This window comes from Petromyzon marinus, assembly GCF_048934315.1.
Source record: "Petromyzon marinus isolate PM22_M1 ecotype Great Lakes invasive population chromosome 84 unlocalized genomic scaffold, UKy_Petmar_22M1.pri1.0 chr84_unloc.4, whole genome shotgun sequence".
Lineage (NCBI taxonomy): Eukaryota > Metazoa > Chordata > Hyperoartia > Petromyzontiformes > Petromyzontidae > Petromyzon > Petromyzon marinus.
In genome coordinates this window covers 305,385-322,975 of record NW_027422641.1, presented here as the reverse complement: position 1 = coordinate 322,975, position 17,591 = coordinate 305,385, and the positions used below count along the sequence as shown (strand labels likewise).

At 49.2% G+C, this 17,591-nt stretch overlaps 1 protein-coding gene across 1 annotated transcript; it reads left to right on the top strand.

Annotated features, from left to right (window-relative positions):
* The first annotated feature begins 204 nt into the window (after positions 1 to 204).
* Positions 205 to 15,708, top strand: LOC142908462 (uncharacterized). Its single transcript, XM_076059168.1, has 2 exons — positions 205 to 297; positions 13,200 to 15,708. The coding sequence occupies exon 2, from the start codon at positions 13,238 to 13,240 to the stop codon at positions 13,850 to 13,852; it is 615 nt and encodes a 204-aa protein (XP_075915283.1). The 5' UTR covers positions 205 to 297; positions 13,200 to 13,237; the 3' UTR covers positions 13,853 to 15,708.
* Positions 15,709 to 17,591: the final 1,883 nt, after the last annotated feature.

The following is a 17,591-nucleotide window of genomic DNA, read 5'->3' as shown; positions in this document are numbered from 1 at the left end:
CACCCCACCCACCCCACCCATCCCACCCCACCCCACCCACCCCACCCCACCCCACCCACCCCACCCACCCACCCCACCCCACCCACTCCACCCACTCCACCCACCCCACCCCTCCCACCCCTCCCACCGATCCTCCCCCCAACCCTCCCCTCAACGCTCCTTTCACTCCTCCCGTCACCCCTCTCCTTTCTGCTGCGTCAGGGCCAGAGGCTGAGAGCACGGCAGAGGAGGCTACACGGGGAACTGGGCCGCGTCAGGGGCGAGAGACGCGGGGCGACTCGACACTTCACAGCGTGGGTGAGTGTGGGGAGTTCGTGGTGCATGGTGGACGGTGGGTGGTGTGGTCCAGAATATAAACCACCTGTGTAGGATACACGGGGGATTTTTGATTGGTGCTTAAATGTGTGTGTGTGGAAGACGGTGTAGTGTGTGAGTGTGTGTGCGGTGGGGGGTAGGGAGGTAAATGTGTGTGTAACGCAAATGAGTATCTGGAGCGGTGTGTAAACATCACACATTGGGGAGACAAAGGCGGTCCGACGTGGTTCTGACCACTTACCATTTCGTGTACTATGCCGGCCTTCATAGGGGCTCAATAACAGCACTTGCCCCACCAGTCTGTGGAGCTCCATGGGGGATGTTTGTGTCGGAGCTCGTGCTGTAGGCGTAGACCACGCGCGACCGTGGATCCTCTATAGGGAGCGCGCGTCTGCTGTGGGTCGCATGGAGCTGCACGAGCGGACACCGCCGCAGCGATTCCCATACCGACTCAAGAGATCGGCGCTGGGAAACAATTGCGCTGAAGTGTGTTGCTGGGTGGATGAAGCGAGCACCACCATGGTGTGCTTGCCTTGTATGGTCAGTCGTGTGACTGATTATTATAATATATTAATTCACACCTTTGCACCGTGTCATGGCAGTTTCTCTGTTTTTCCTTCATTGCATTTTTATTTCAGAAATATTTCACCTGCAAAATAGATTGAGTTTGAATATCTCATGCGAAAGGGTGCCCAGGGCATGTGGGGTCGTCCAATTGCACAGTACTTAGCGCACATCACTACACACCCATGGACTAAATCCAGAGGCGAGTGACAAATGAATCAGTTCTGCCCCCCTCGCTTCACCAATCCGCACTAGTCGGCGTGGAGAAATATGGTTAAAAATCAACACGACCGACAGGGCATAGGGTGCCCATTATCCAGAAGGGCTTTACTTTATTTTCACATCCACATCTAATTGTGGATTTGGTTATTTTTCTTTAGTTATCTTTGTTGTATAAATACAACTTGACAAGATGTGTACTGCTTCATTCTGGTACATTTACTGTTTTTCAGTGCATTTCAGCACTGGGTGTGTTTGTTGGATTCATTGTTTGTCGATTTTTCATTGAACTGACAAATGGTGTAACCTGGTCCCTTGGGTACCCAGGCCTTCCTATAGTATAACTCCAGGAATCGGCAGATTTTAATTTTATTGTACCAAGTAAGGACCACTGAGCTATATAGCTGTTTTTCAAAAGCAACCTGGCCACAAATCATAGCTCAACGAAGTGGCATATCACATGGAAATTTGTAGCAGCCAAATACTGTAAACGCATATTTCTAAATGTGGAGGGAAAAAAACTCGAGGATCCAGAGAAAAACCCACGCCACCACGGGGAGAATATGCAAACTCCAAATATCCAGGCGTTGGAATCGAACCCACGATCTCCTGCATTCCAGGCGAAGGGGATAACTTGTTGCCACCACTGAGCCCCTTGTTAATCTGATGTGGTATACTGGTACAGCCCCTGGTGGCCTCGGTCACTTTACTGACCTTTGCACCATTGTGTAGTCGGTTCAATTGAGTCGCAGACATACTCTTTGGAGGCAACAAATTTATTTATACCAACACGAAGGGGTAACTTCCCTTTTACCAGATAACAACCTATGGTGGTGGACCACCAGGCTATCTGCGCTAACACTCTGGGATAGCTACAACGAGCAGGACTCCAGCTTGAGTCCTGCCTATGTGTTGGTGACTCTTCACGGATGTTGAATGTAGATCTTTCAGAAGACAACAGCAAAGCTGAACCCTGTTCCCTCTGGGGACCCGGTTTATATGCTCACCAGTCGTGGCCGGCTCCGCCCTTGGCCACGACTACCTTCTTGATTCCTATTGCAAGATCTCGCCCTGACACGTGACTACCCACTAGCCCCAACTTGGGGCCCCTGTGTAGACTTTACCCGTCATGTACCTTCCAGGGTCAACAAGAGTGCAATGGCCCACATTAACCTCATTCATGGCTGACACTTTCACACCCCTTCTATAGAGGACAGCACTGCACGCCACGCGTGGTACCACTCAGCGCCATGACTCAGCGCTCACCAAGCCCCACTAGGGCTGGTACTACACCCACATATATGGGGTGTCGGTGATGTAATTACATCGCACTCCGTGCCTCTCAGGCCGGCACTACACAGTGGTATTCCCGATGTCACTACATTACCCCCCCCCCCCCCATTCGTAGCATTCAGCCGTCCTGGCTGTCAACTCCCCCTTAAAACTAACTAAGTGAATAAGTTCTAGATTTGAAGCTTTCGTGACTGCAAGGATCCATACTCTTTGGTTCTATTCGGTAAAGTCACGTAGGTAAAAAATAAAACAACAAAAATCATGACGTTTCGGCCACAACACAAGTGGCCTTCATCAGGTGAAGGGGACCGTACTGTCATGAGGACAGCGTTGGAGTGAAGACAGTCCAGCCCAGGTCGCGTCCTTTTAAGCTGTGTGGGAGGAAACAAAATGCTTTGACAAAGGAATTAGCATAAAATAACCGTAACGCACAAGAGGACCGGCACGGAGGGGGGGAGGGGGTGTGAAGTGGAACGTAGAGGACCGGCACGGGGCGGGGGGGGAGTTTACAAATGTAGGTGTGAAGTGAAATAAGCTTCTATGAATGTTTGGTATATCACTATTTGGATAAATACCATTGAAAATTACTTTAATGTTTGGTATGATTTAGAACATCTTTCCAATGGTTGCTTAAGTGAATAAGGTGATAAAAAGCGAGTAAAAATGACTAAACGCTATGTGTGCCTCAATAATTAACAATAACAAATAGCATATAAATACCCAAGCCCACCTATACAATATATACACTAGCTACAAATGTACAGAACAACACGAGAAAATATAAAACACGAATGCACGGAATCCCCTCCATCACCAACAACTCCCATCCTCACCGTGTAGCAATACCCATAAGCACAACAAAGGCTAGGTTCAGCCAATAACCGATATGGCCTACTGAGTGTGACAAGCAACTGATGGTGTGGGAGTGTGTGTGCATGGGTGTCACAAAATCCGAAGAGTTTTTGAGCGAGTCCTCGTGGCTGGGCCTCCAGTGGAGGTGGGCTCACTCTCCCTGGAGGTCCCAGGGGGAATATGCAACTGTCCAGTCGAATCCGGCTCCTCACGAAGAGCAGTAGGCCGGGTCGACGGGTTCTCCTCTCCCGAATCAAGTGAAGACAGCGCAGGCGGCGGCTCGGGGGACATCAGGCGCGCGGCACCTGAGGGAGGAAGCACACGACTCCGCTGAGGACCAACCTCAACGGGCACACATGCCAGCTCGCCGGACACATCTGTCCCTCGGCGCCCACAGTGTGGAGATGGAACAAACTCACAGGGAGCAATAAAGGGCTTAGGGCAAGAGGAGTGTACAAAACAACTCCGCCGCCCCAAGCGGATCTGGACACACTGCGGTCGAATGACCCGAATCACATCAACCAGCCCTCTCCAGGGTTTGAGCAATTTGGGCGATGTACCCACCGGTACCTGTGGACAGTGCAACCAAGCTCTGTCCCCAGGTGCCCACTCATGTTTTGAAGTATGGAAGCCCCTCAGCCATTCATTGGCCAATCGGCACGAATCAGAATTTACCCTGGAAGTCTCCCGCACTTCGGAAAGCTTTTGAAGGGTACAGCACACGGAGTCAGAGATTTAAGATTTTGCCTTGTTGGGTGCGGCTTGTAACTGAACATGAATCAGGGGGTCGTGTTCTCGCTGACCTGATGACTCAACATGAAGGTCAGAGTCCTGTGCAGCCACCTCAACCATACCATCCGTCTGCGGATTGTGCGGTGACATGCGTACTTTCTTGGTTCACAACTAACGCACACCTCTTGCAATAATTTTGAAGAAAATGTTTTGCCTTGATTGTTCAGAAGACGTTCGGGAGCACTCTTGTCCATAATGTAGTGGGTAATAAACTGGAGGAAGCTTACTCTGAGGCAACACATTTATTATAACATTAACAGGTTATTACAGAATGGGGTAATGGCCCCTTTCACGCGATACTCTATGGAGGTAGTCCCTCCAGACTAGCTTGCCTCTCACTGGCTATCACGGCATCTATAGTGCTGGGGCTTGAGTCTTCCCTTGAGTCTTCACTGGTTATCAGCTGGAGCTTTCACTGGTACAAGCTCAAGCCGACCCTAGCCAGGGGTTCTGCTCTGCCCATTGGGCTTTTCTCTTCAGGGCTCCAGGATGCTCTTCAGTCTTCGGCCAGACAACAACTGCTGGGACCGCTCAGGGACCTGACTTATATATAGGCTCCTGGCTCACTCCGTCCCTGGCCACGCCTTCCTTCTAGGACCGTCTCCGAGGGTCTGGAGAATGACATCATCTCCCCAGCCCCCTTCCCGGGATCTGGGGTCCCGACCGTTGGTCACGATGCTCCCCCAGGGATTGCCTTGGCAAATGGCCCGTCATCATTAATCCAGCAGGTTCAGCCTCCCCTCTGCTCCCTACTGACACAAGCTAGTACTGCCGGCTATGATTAGTGGCGATCATGTTCAACCATGCCACTACAATTACGTAGCCATTGAGGAATGCCTCAGTGATCTTTGCCGCCAACTGTTTGGGAAGCGGCCAGGCCACAGGCCATCATGAGAAATACTCGACTCCCACCAGAAAATATTTATTCCCACAAGCGGCTTCTACCGCGTGCACTGCACACACCCCTTCAACAAATTAGCAGCATCCTCAGCCATGCCAGGCCAGAAGAAATCCGACTTACGTGTGGCCAATGCTAGTTTATGCACACCCAAGTGCAACAGACGCTCGTGCACCGCCCAAATGACCTTACTCCGCAGGGCGGTGGGCACAACAATGTTGGAACATCGCATCTCTCCGCCCCAATGCATGAGCAATCCGCCTCTGAGAATGAAAGAGGTGACACCCCATCGATCCTCGCCCCCATCAGTCTCTCTGACACGGCATCACAATTTAAGCAGAGAAGCGTCCTCAACCTGGAGGTGCCCCCATTCTTCGTGGTCCAATCCAATGACAGCATCACGCGCCACTGGATCCCCAGCCCCCTCAGATGTTACAACCTCGGCCGATGCCGTAAGGGTAGGGGGCGAGTGTTCGTTGCGCGGCTTACAGCGACCGGAGCCCGAAAAACTTGCGCAACTCTCGTTCGTGGGTAATCGCGACAGGGCGTCCGCGTTTGTGTGATGGGAGCCTTTGCAATAGGTAACCTGAAAAGAGTAGTCCTGGAGGACCTCCAACCAGCGTGAAAGTTCGCCAGATGGCTGGTCAACCTGCAGCGCGTACTGCAGCGCCGCGTGGTCCGAGCGCACCTCAAAGTCTCTCCCATACAAATATGGAAGATACTGTTGCAAGAAAAACACGATAGCTAACAGTTATCAGCGTGTGACACAGTACCGCTGTTCAGCCGGAGACAGCACTCTGCTTCCTTATGCGATAACACTCGACGCCATTGACAACTTGAGACAGAACAGCTCCAATGCCAGTGTTACTAGCATGTGGATCAAGGACAAACGGCAAGGAAAAGTCGGGGTAGTGGAGGGGAGGGGCGTTCACCAAGCCATCTTGGAGTGCAACAAATGCGGCCTCCTCATGGGTGGTGCCGATGTCACAAGTCGAGGAGACTGAAGTGCTGTGACAAAAGGGCCATTGCCTGAATCGTCTCTTACTATAAACATTTCATTTCAAAGCGGTGTTATCGAAGAAGTTTTTTTGGAAGATGAATAACATCGCGATGGGGGGAGGGGGACATAGCGGGATTGAGGGGGAGCGATTTGGGGTGTTATAGAGGTGGGTGTTGAGTAAAATAGTATCAGTGTCTTGTGCTCGAGCCTAGGGGCTATGCCAAGGGGCTAGGACATTGAGAACACGGATTCGAATGAACGTCTCATCTTGCCACATGCTTTTTTTACTATCTCCATCAGTAAAAAAATCAATCTACAAAGCAATGCTGCTTCTAAAATGGGTATAGTACTCTGAAGCATGTAAAAATGGTAATGTACTGTCAATCGTATTTTAACAGGAGCATTGTCTCTTTAAAGGTCACGGTTTTTGTTGTTGACGTGAACTTTATTGGCTTCCACCTCCCTGTTCACAGAGATCGTCAATAGAGGCTGAAGTCTGTTACTCGCGCACAGTCAGTCGAGGGAGTGATAGCCCCCACTGTGCCCTTCAGCCCGTGGCGTTGCCTATGGGACTCATTGTCCCGTAACATCCCGAGTTCACAATGTCGATTAAAGCGACACCTTTGTTTAATAACGATCCATGAAATGAGTGGGACTTTATATAGTGTGACAGTCTTGTCTTTGGTAATACTGTACTCATGTTTGTTTCTGTTGCCTGGTTTTTAATTGGTAAAGCTGTGATCGTGTTTGATACCTCCACTGGTATCCGATTAATTTCTGCATCAAGCACAATATCCCCTTTGCTGTCTTCAAGTTCCACCATGGACACGCTCCTGTTTGCCTCTCCCATCATCTCATTCCCCTCCCAATGTTCTCCTATATCGTCCCTACCATCTCGCTTTACTCCCCTTCACTCATTCTCCGCCCAGCAACCAAGGCTTCCTGTTGGAACTTCTAATCAACCTTTACTCATTCGGAGGTCACTCATTCCCTTTTCTTTTGATGCAATTATTTGGGCCTGTCACTTACCATCCACAGATTTCTCCTGTGATCATCACTGTATGTTCTCTCTTTAGAAATGTAGGCTGAATGTACACCACCTTGTTCTCAATGATGATTGTATCTCACTGATGTGCACATCACCTTGACAGAGGCTCTTTTTAAAGGCACTCTAATTGATTATTTCTCATTTCACAGCCTCCACTACACTACTCAGCAGATTATACCCCACTTTGTTCGTCAAGACTTGCTTGAGGCAAATATAAGTATGGTCCAACAACTTCTATGACTGACACGGCACGAGTAAGACTGCCTGCAGTCCAACCAAAAAGGCTGCATCTTTGAAAGCTGGTTTCAAGCCTGCCCTCCACGTGTGTTAAAAGATCTTACTCACCCATGTGATGATAGTTGAGCCTCTGGGTGTCAGCATTTCTACTCTGATATTGCAAGTGTTGGTTACTAGTGATTTCTTTCATTTTTCTTAGGGTACCTCTCACTTTATACTCAAATGGCTCAATGCAGAAGGTGTAGGGTCTTTGGTTGCTGTGGCTTGCATGAGCTCTTCAAAGGGATATGACGAAGAGCGATTCTGCATTTGGGAGCATAATTACTTCTAGCATGCTAGTTTCTGCCTTCAACTGCTGAGGAGCTTGCCACTGGCATTTGTAATTGCGCAGGAAATATTGAAGTAGGCTCCCCTGAGCTGACTGAAGTTTGCAAAGTCATCCTTTATTTGACTGAGAGTTATTATTCAACTACTGCAGCTTTTCCATCAGGCCCCCTCTGTTCATGCCAGATCTGAGTTTTGCATTGCCTTCTTAGGCCCTTGTAGCAGTTTTTACGTTCTTTTTTCAATTAAACACCACGTTTAATCACTAATCCATTCATTTCCAATATTGCAACAGGTTGTTGGGCTGGTCTTGGCGGCGTTGTTTACATAATCTTGAAATTGTCCCAAACTGTTGGTTCCTCATTAGACAGGAGCGTGCATTACCACTGCCCACCTCCACATTACAACCATCCCCACCATAAGAATTATATCCAGTATGAGCTGGAGAAGCTTTTGTTGAACTTCGAGAGTACTACTAAGAAATGGGGTTTACGTTCATCCCCACATTAAACAAAGCACCTGCCTGGGTATTCTGTGTCATCGTATTCTCCCATCCCTCCACTCCCCATGAGCAGTGGGGCAGTTTTGGACAGAGCAGAACAATTTTTCCATACCTGGGGTGCATGTGACTAGCTCCAGTTTGGCAGCAGAGGTCATGCTCCGAATCGGTTGAACATAATTATCTCAGCTGCGTAACACACTGTGAATGCTGCATTGCCTGTCGCTCCATGTAAATCTCTGGGTCTTCTCAGCCAGATATCCCCTCCCTTCTCTACATTTGAGAAATTTGGATTCCTTTTAAAGGAACATCCACACTGGTTTTGCATATTCAAGTTGTCTACGATCCACCGTGGGCTTAACAAACTAGATTATGTGAGCAGCTTAGATCCTTGAATGATCTGGACAAATGCCCATCAGTGAGATACTAAGGCAGGTGAGGCAGCATTGGCTGGGTCATGTAGCCCAAATGCCCAGTCACTGTGTACCCAAACAGCTTCTGTTTGTCCAGATATAAGGGGCTTATCGCTATAGGCAAGAGTTTGACTGCTGTGTAACAGAAGGATGGTGGAGCTGTTTGGGCTTGCCAACAACTCGACCAGTGGTTTCAAGATCAGCGTCTCTGGAGGAGTTTTGTGAAGGATGTCCGCCTCCAGCAATAACGGAGGGCGGAGGAGTGATGCTCACAACAACGAGCGGAGTGCAGAAGGAGTAAAATGCAGCAAGGTGGAACAGTAGGGAGCACAGGTGGTAGATTTGCCAGTCATCCCTGTCACTCAACCCATGACACCTTTATCTATCCTGTAACCTCCTGCCCATGAGCCTTCGACAGTCCACATGACCTCAATGTGCACTTAGCCTGGCACAAACACTTTGTTGACGTCACCAATTTTGAGTGGCGAATGGCTTTTATTGTTATTGTGTTTATGTATCCACCCCTTCATGTGCCGTACTGGCCTGCTTATGTGCTCGCTAGCAGAACTAATCCCAATAATGTAAAAAACGATATGGGAGATTTTTCTCATTTGTATCTTGTATGTTTGTGTACATCGCCTATGTGTGTTTGTGGCGAGCCATGCTGCACAACAAACTCAGCCACAGTTATCAATAGGACGTGATATCTACACTGGTTTTGGGTCCTCTAGTTTGTGTCTGCATTAAATGAGTGCCTGGTACAATGGGTAATCAGTATAACCTATGAGACTATGAGACAAATGTGGCCAGGTGTGGTGCTGGCCATTTCTACCCCACTTTGCGTGCGGGTCTTCAAATGGGCTCACTAACAGCACTTGACCCACCAGTCTGTGGAGCTACATGGGGGATGATTGTGTTGAAGCTCGTGCTGTCGGCGTAGAAGACGCTCGACAGTTTATCCTCTGTAGGGAGCACGCGTCTGCTGTGTGTAGCGTGGAGCTGCACGATAGTGAAACCAATAGAGTTGTTGCGCCTTGGGCGTAAACATCAATGTATGTCCATTTGCCAGGTGTTATTTTTTTCATTTCCTGTGGAGATGTGTGCTGTATGAGAGAAAAAGCGACTGAGCTCACGCCCTCACCCCCTTCTCCCTATTGCATTATCTCCTCGTACTATTTGACTATTCATAAAATCATACGTATATAGTGACACCCCAGGGATAAATTAATATTGCTTGTTATAGCACATTCTTGTAGAAAGAACGCTGGTTAAGTCAGACCGGCCTGTATATGTACAGTTTAGATATTTAGTTTGCAGCAATGCAATACACACAGCTCAATACACAAAGAGTTAAATGTATAAATATCTCATACTAAAGAATGGATTACTTGGGTTTACAAACATGATGTACAAAACTCGTTATAGTCTCATGCTCTGCATGCTGTTGTAAATGCATGTGGTGCATACTCACTGACCAGACGCTTCGTTATTATTGATACTAATAAAAAATGTTAAATTAAGATTTTTTTTCATTAATTTCTCACGTTAAACAAATATAGGGAGGCGTTCATCCAGCGGTAGAGAGACAATGGCTGCTGATGATGATGTAACGTGCCGCTCATTTTGAAGGATTCCTAAGAGACAGTGCAAATGGAGATTCAAAGGCATAGGAAGGTGGTTGCACAGACACCTGGACCACTGCTGTCCTGTATAAGTGATTTATTTAACATAATGAACATTATAGTAACATTGACGCTGCCTCATGTGTGTACTTTAAGTTTTGGCTTCCCCACACAAACACACTACCTCCACAAAAGGTCATGTTTACTCATTTCTGTGAAGCGTATTCAAGTTTAATTTATTACGTATAGCCCTGTGAGCCATGCGGCTCTTAAGTCGGGTGCAACCGCAACAAACAAAATATGAATCTACATTGCAGAAAACTATTAAACCACAACCAGACCAAAATAAAGCTACAAAAACAATGTAACAGCAGTAATCATAGGAACTGTGATTTTAAAATTAACAATAAACGATATACATAACATGTACGACAAAACCTGCAGCCATAGCTGGCAGCACGACACTCCCAGTGTATGATGTCTGAGTGAGTCAGCAGCAGCGTGAGTGAGTGTATGATGTGCGAGTCAACGTATGATGTGCGAGTCAGCGTATGATGATTGAGTCAGTATTAGGTTGAGTGAGTATATGATGTGTGAGTCAGCGCACAATGTGTTAGTCAGCGCATGATGAGTGAGTCAGTGTATGATGTGTGAGCGAGTCAGCGGCAGAGTGAGTGTATGATGTGCGAGTGAGCCAGCACACGATGATTTAACCTATGTATGATGAGTGAATGGGTCCCGTTCAGACGGACGAGTTCATCGATGGTCGGAACACAGGAGGGGGAGAGAGACAGCTGCGAGGCGCTGTTATACTCCATGTTGTAAACCATACCATTAACCACGGTTAAGCTATCTGTGTTGCTAAAGTTGAGGGTAAGAATCCACCCATTTTTCGCCATATAGCATTGTGATATATAACGACTTATTGTTGGTAGCTTAGCTGATTGGAGAATATAGAGTTTATTGATAACATTGAGGTAATTTATATTTTAGTATTTTTTATTGGTTCATGATATAGTATTCATTATATATTGTATTGTATACCCAGTTACTGTGAATAGCTCATATGTGTAGGCCTTAACTTCAACATAGCCATTTCTGTGACCAGTCACAAGCTAATCACTCAGTTATTTCAATGCTAAATTCGCCTAGTTATTTCAATGCTAAATTCTCCTGTTTGATTTGTACTAGGTGCCTCGGTGAATGTATATGCTCTGACTTTAACATAGCTATTTCTGTGACCAGTTACAAGCTAATCATTCAGCTATTTAAATGCTAAATTCTATGCTAATTCCTTTGTCAAGGAGTGCCTCTGCGGATGTGTATACTTTAACTTAGCTATTTCAATGCTAAGTTATATGCTAATTCCTTTGTCAAGGGGTGCCTTTGCGGATGTGTATGCTTTAACTTTAATATAGCCTTTTCTGTGACCAGTCACAAGCTAATCACTCAGCCATTTCAATGCTAAATTAAATGCTAATTCCTTTGTCAAGGCGCTTTGTTTCTTCTCACACAGCTTAAAGGTCGTGATCTCAGCGTGGCTTTCTCACTCCAGCGCTGTCCTCCAGACAGTCTCGTCCCCTTCACCTGATGAAGGCCGCTTGTGTTGTGGCCGAAACGTCGTGAGAATATTATTGTGTTATTTTATTTTATCAATTTATTATTTTATTCTCATTCTACGTGACTTTACCGAAAGAACCAAAGAAGATGAATCCTTGCAGTCACGAAAACTTTAAATCGAAATTTAAGCTACCATTCTTAGATGTTCTGTTTGAGAGGAGACCTGATGGCTCATTGGGGTATTCTGTCTACAGGAAACCCACCCACACAGATTCCTACTTGAAACCTGATTCCCACCACCACCCAGCCCAAAATAATTATCTCATCAAAACTTCATACCATAGGGCTCATTGCATTTCGGACCAACACCACCTGACCAGTGAATTAAAACATGTACACCTGGCCCTCAAAAGGAATGGTTACTCTGACCGTACCATCCGCCAAGCTGTTTCTCCCTCGATACAGAAACAACCACTTGATACTCCGGCCAAAACCATCCCACTACCATATATAGCAGGCGTTACTAAAAAGATTTCAAAAATTCTAAACAAACACAAGATCCAGGTCCAGTTCAATACATTTCACAAAATTCGTGATCTGATCCCATCCGTGAAGGATGGCATTCCTGACTTACAGTACCCCGGGGTTTACAAATTGAGTTGTACCTGCGGTGATTGCTATATAGGGGAGACAAAGCGACATGTCTCTGACCGAATTCGCGAGCACAAATCAGATTTGAAACACAGCAAAACGAATTCTTTGCTGATCACTGTTACAACGCTGTGGGTGATCACGATATAATTTTCTCCGATACCAAGGTTCTTTGCAAACCCACGGGTTTTTATCAGAGATTTGTTCACGAGGCAATTCAGATCTACAAACACAGACACAATTTCAACCGAGAAGTTGGTTTCAAATTAAGCAACCATTGGAAAGATGTTCTAAATCGAACTAAACATAAACTAATTTCTGTGGTACAGTATATTTTTCAAGTAGTGGTACCCCAAACTTTCGCAGCTCTCAGCTCCCCCCCCTCCCGCTCCTGGCCCCTCCCCCTCGTCCCTCCTGGCCCCTCCCCCTCGTCCCTCCTGGCCCCTCCCCCTCGTCCCTCCTCCCGACTCGCGACGTGGAGTGAACTCGCCCCCGCGCCCCGCGCCCCACCCTGAGCGGCCCCGCCGCCCATTGCAAGAATGGCGGGAAGCGGACGCGGGGCCGACCGCGCGCCGCCTCTCGCGTGATTGGCTCGCTTCGCGTCACATGGGGAAGGCGGAAGAAGTGTATGGGGGAGGAGCTGCGTGGTTAGGGGCAGGGCCGTGGAGTCACGTGGTGGGCAATGATTGACAATAAGTGGGCAGGGATGGCTGTTACGTCATAGTGTACGTCACATCCGGTAATGACGTCACGATAAATAACACGCCCCTTCGTGACGTGTCTCACACTTGCTTCTGTCCGCGTGCCGTCAACTCGAGCTGAGCATGGTGCTGCTGATCGTTGGCGTTCTGGTCTTGGCCATGCTTGGGATGGGGATCTTCATATATCTTCTTTTTACGCTTTCCATTTCAGACTTTGACCATGAGACCACGACGCTGTCTACGGAGAGGATGGGCCTGCAGAATGTGGAGCTCTGTCAGAAGAGCAAGATGCTCCGTCTGGAGCTACAGCATCAGCTGGAGGAGTTCATGGAGAACCGAGAGACTCTCCAGAGAGAGATCAGGAGCCTGGTTCAACAGCTTAAAGAGCGCCAGTTGGAGCTGGAGCCCACGAGAGTGCCTTGCAGGGAGAGCAAGTCTCTCCATGCGGATTTTCTCCGAGACTGCAATGCAGCACAGCGGCAAATGTCGCTGCGCTGTGAAAACGAAGATCTCCGGAGGTCGCTGCATGCCCACCTGAGGAAGTTGAACTTCCTGAATCCGCAGAGAGGGCAGGAACAGTTTAGGCTGCGCGGGAAGCTGGTGCGTCACGAGGACATGTGGCATGGGGAAAAGAGGCTGCAAGAAGAGAACCTGCATCTCCGTAGCCAGCTGAAAGAGCTAATATGGACCGTGTCTCAAATGTACAATGCCACCACCACCGACGCCACTTCCACCGCCGCTGCCACAGCTTCCACCACCGCAACCGTTTCCACCACCACTTCTGCCACCACCACCAAGCCCAAGAAGATGAAGAGATTTAGCCATTGGTTCCGAAAATTGCTGAAGCGCAAGTCGGCCATTTAAAAATATTGGGAAAATTGTGAAAATGACACCACCCTAATTAAAACATTACTCAGAAAGACAAACATACCCCATAGAACATCAACAAAGTCATATATAAGACAAAATATCGTACATTTGCATGCAACACTCTAATAAATACTGTATTGTGAGCAAAACATAAAGTTACTTAAATGGAAAAAAAATCTGTTATTGTCACTTACCTTTAGTCCAGATGCCGGTCTGCTTGTCGGGAGGGGGCGTAATGAGTCTCTGCACACACGGGGGCGGTGGGAGGGGGGTGAACGTCCATACACACACACAACAGCGACAATCATCCGCTGTATAGCCTTACCAGAATGTTGGGGCAAGCGCCTATGAAGCTCTGAATGGCACACGGGGTGAATGGCCAGCACCCCGCCCGGCTGCCTCTTTATCTCTCCATACACGAGACTCACAGGCGTACATGCGTCCGTGCACACACGCACAACAACAACGCAACAACCGTTGTTCACCCCTAAGTGGCGGTGACATCACCACAGCACTTGTGCCATGCTCGGTGCATTTTGAGGCCACGTGAAGTGTCGAAGGCTGGCTGGCAGGAGGTCATGTAATAGACGCAGGTGCCATGGATTGACTTAGGAAGATGATGGGCAGATGCAACAGCCGTGCTCCCCACTGTGCCAACTTTATTTGTGTCAGTTGTTTGGCGCTCTGCTCGTTGTTTTGAGCCTCGCTCCTCTGCCCTATGCTGTTGCTGGAGGGCAACTGCCTCCACCTCCCCAGCAGCGCCTTTCATGAACCTCCTCCACAGAAGCCGATCGTGACACTGCTGATACCAGTCATCAATAAGACCAATCAGCTCCACATCCTTCTGCACCACATCAGTCCATCTCTTCTCTACCCCGTACCACGCCCATTTAGCACCATCTATCCAGCCAAATTGAAGCTGCTTGGGGATGCCGTGACTGCATACGGACTGCATGACACAATCAACGCAGCCTCGCTTGCTGGAGGAGCCCACAGATGGGCATTTGTCCAGATATTCTAGGAATCTGTGAGCTTACAAAGTCCAGTCTGGTTAAACCCTGAATAGATCGTGGGCAAGCTAACCTTAATGTTCCTTTCGAGAGAGATAAGGGAGGGTATAACTGTGGCCGAGAAGACATGAAGATTTTTATGGAGTGACATGCCAGGTAGCTTCCACACTGTTGAGCAGCTGATGAAAATATAATGCTGCTCGAATTATTTTAAATGAGACCTCGGCTCCCAAAACGGACTTGATCATCAGCACACTGCCCACTCCACTCTCTCCTCAGGTGCCCCAAATACATGAGGAATTGAGGAAGGGAGCATTTTTATGATGTAAAATACCCAGGGAGGTGATTTGTTTTCGTGGGGCTGATGGTAACGGCCCATATTTTAGTAGCATGCTTCATGTTTAGCTGTAGTGTCTCCAACTTCTCCTTAGAGTGGGCAGTAATCACCAGATCATCCGCATTCATAATATGGTTTAACAATAGAGAGGCATACCATGACCGGCTCAGGCATCGATCAGCCTCCCATTATATCTATACCAGATAAATTCTACTGGTACATCCATGGAAATCGTCTCAAACTACGTAGTCAAAGAAAATGTTCAGTCGTGTAGGGGGCAGAGGACATCCATGTCGCACATTACTCACATTCTATCATCCCTTAGCTCCATTACGTCGATTTTTCATGAGACAGCAGTTGTCTTTCTATTGTTTATATATGCTTTATCGAAAGAAGAAAATAGTATATTTTCTTTAATTACTGTAACTCTGTGTTTTATTTAGCTTTGGTAATTTGGGTGATCCAGGTCTCTCTTGCAAATGAAACTCATCCTGGTCGCTTTAGTTCTCGCCTTGTTCAAAGAGTGGAGGAGTGGGTGGAGAGTGGAGGAGTGGGTGGAGAGTGGAGAGTGGAGGAGTGGCTGGAGAGTGGAGAGTGGAGGAGTGGGTGGAGAGTGGAGAGTGGAGGAGTGGGTGGAGAGTGGAGAGTGGAGGAGTGGGTGGAGAGTGGAGGAGTGGGTGGAGAGTGGAGAGTGGAGGAGTGGGTGGAGAGTGGAGAGTGGAGGAGTGGGTGGAGAGTAGAGAGTGGAGGAGTGGGTGGAGAGTGGAGAGTGGAGGAGTTGGTGGAGAGTGGAGAGTGGAGGAGTGGGTGGAGAGTGGAGGGTGGAGGAGTGGGTGGAGAGTGGAGGGTGGAGGAGTGGGTGGAGAGTGGAGGGTGGAGGAGTGGGTGGAGAGTGGAGAGTGGAGGAGTGGGTGGAGAGTGGAGAGTGGAGGAGTGGGTGGAGAGTGGAGAGTGGAGGAGTGGGTGGAGAGTGGAGAGTGGAGGAGTGGGTGGAAAGTGGAGAGTGGAGGAGTGGGTGGAGAGTGGAGAGTGGAGGAGTGGGTGGAGAGTGGAGGAGTGGGTGGAGAGTGGAGAGTGGAGGAGTGGGTGGAGAGTGGAGAGTGGAGGAGTGGGTGGAGAGTGGAGGAGTGGGTGGAGAGTGGAGAGTGGAGGAGTGGGTGGAGAGTGGAGGAGTGGGTGGAGAGTGGAGGAGTGGGTGGAGAGTGGAGAGTGGAGGAGTGGGTGGAGAGTGGAGAGTGGAGGAGTGGGTGGAGAGTGGAGAGTGGAGGAGTGGGTGGAGAGTGGAGAGTGGAGGAGTGGGTGGAGAGTGGAGAGTGGAGGAGTGGGTGGAAAGTGGAGAGTGGAGGAGTGGGTGGAGAGTGGAGAGTGGAGGAGTGGGTGGAGAGTGGAGAGTGGAGGAGTGGGTGGAGAGTGGAGGAGTGGGTGGAGAGTGGAGAGTGGAGGAGTGGGTGGAGAGTGGAGAGTGGAGGAGTGGGTGGAGAGTGGAGGAGTGGGTGGAGAGTGGAGAGTGGAGGAGTGGGTGGAGAGTGGAGGAGTGGGTGGACAGTGGAGAGTGGAGGAGTGGCTGGAGAGTGGAGAGTGGAGGAGTGGGTGGAGAGTGGAGAGTGGAGGAGTGGGTGGAGAGTAGAGAGTGGAGGAGTGGGTGGAGAGTGGAGAGTGGAGGAGTGGGTGGAGAGTGGAGAGTGGAGGAGTGGGTGGAGAGTGGAGGAGTGGGTGGAGAGTGGAGGAGTGGGTGGAGAGTGGAGAGTGGAGGAGTGGGTGTAGAGTGGAGGGTGGAGGAGTGGGTGGAGAGTGGAGGGTGGAGGAGTGGGTGGAGAGTGGAGGAGTGGGTGGAGAGTGGAGGAGTGGGTGGAGAGTGGAGGAGTGGGTGGAGAGTGGAGAGTGGAGGAGTGGGTGGAGAGTGGAGGAGTGGGTGGAGAGTGGAGGAGTGGGTGGAGAGTGGAGAGTGGAGGAGTTGGTGGAGAGTGGAGGAGTTGGTGGAGAGTGGAGAGTGGAGGAGTGGGTGGAGAGTGGAGAGTGGAGGAGTGGGTGGAGAGTGGAGAGTGGAGGAGTGAGTGGAGAGTGGAGGAGTGGGTGGAGAGTGGAGAGTGGAGGAGTGGGTGGAGAGTGGAGAGTGGAGGAGTGGGTGGAGAGTTGAGAGTGGAGGAGTGGGTGGAGAGTGCAGGAGTGGGTGGAGAGTGGAGAGTGGAGGAGTGGGTGGAGAGTGGAGAGTGGAGGAGTGGGTGGAGAGTGGAGAGTGGAGGAGTGGGTGGAGAGTGGAGGAGTGGGTGGGTGGAGAGTGGAGCAGTGGGTGGGTGGAGAGTGGAGGAGTGGGTGGGTGGAGAGTGGAGGAGTGGCTGGGTGGAGAGTGGAGGAGTGGGTGGGTGGAGAGTGGAGGAGTGGGTGG

Bases quoted from the DNA above. Each gene is read 5' to 3' on its own strand.
- LOC142908462 (XM_076059168.1), top strand. From the start codon at position 13,238: ATGGGCCTGCAGAATGTGGAGCTCTGTCAGAAGAGCAAGATGCTCCGT.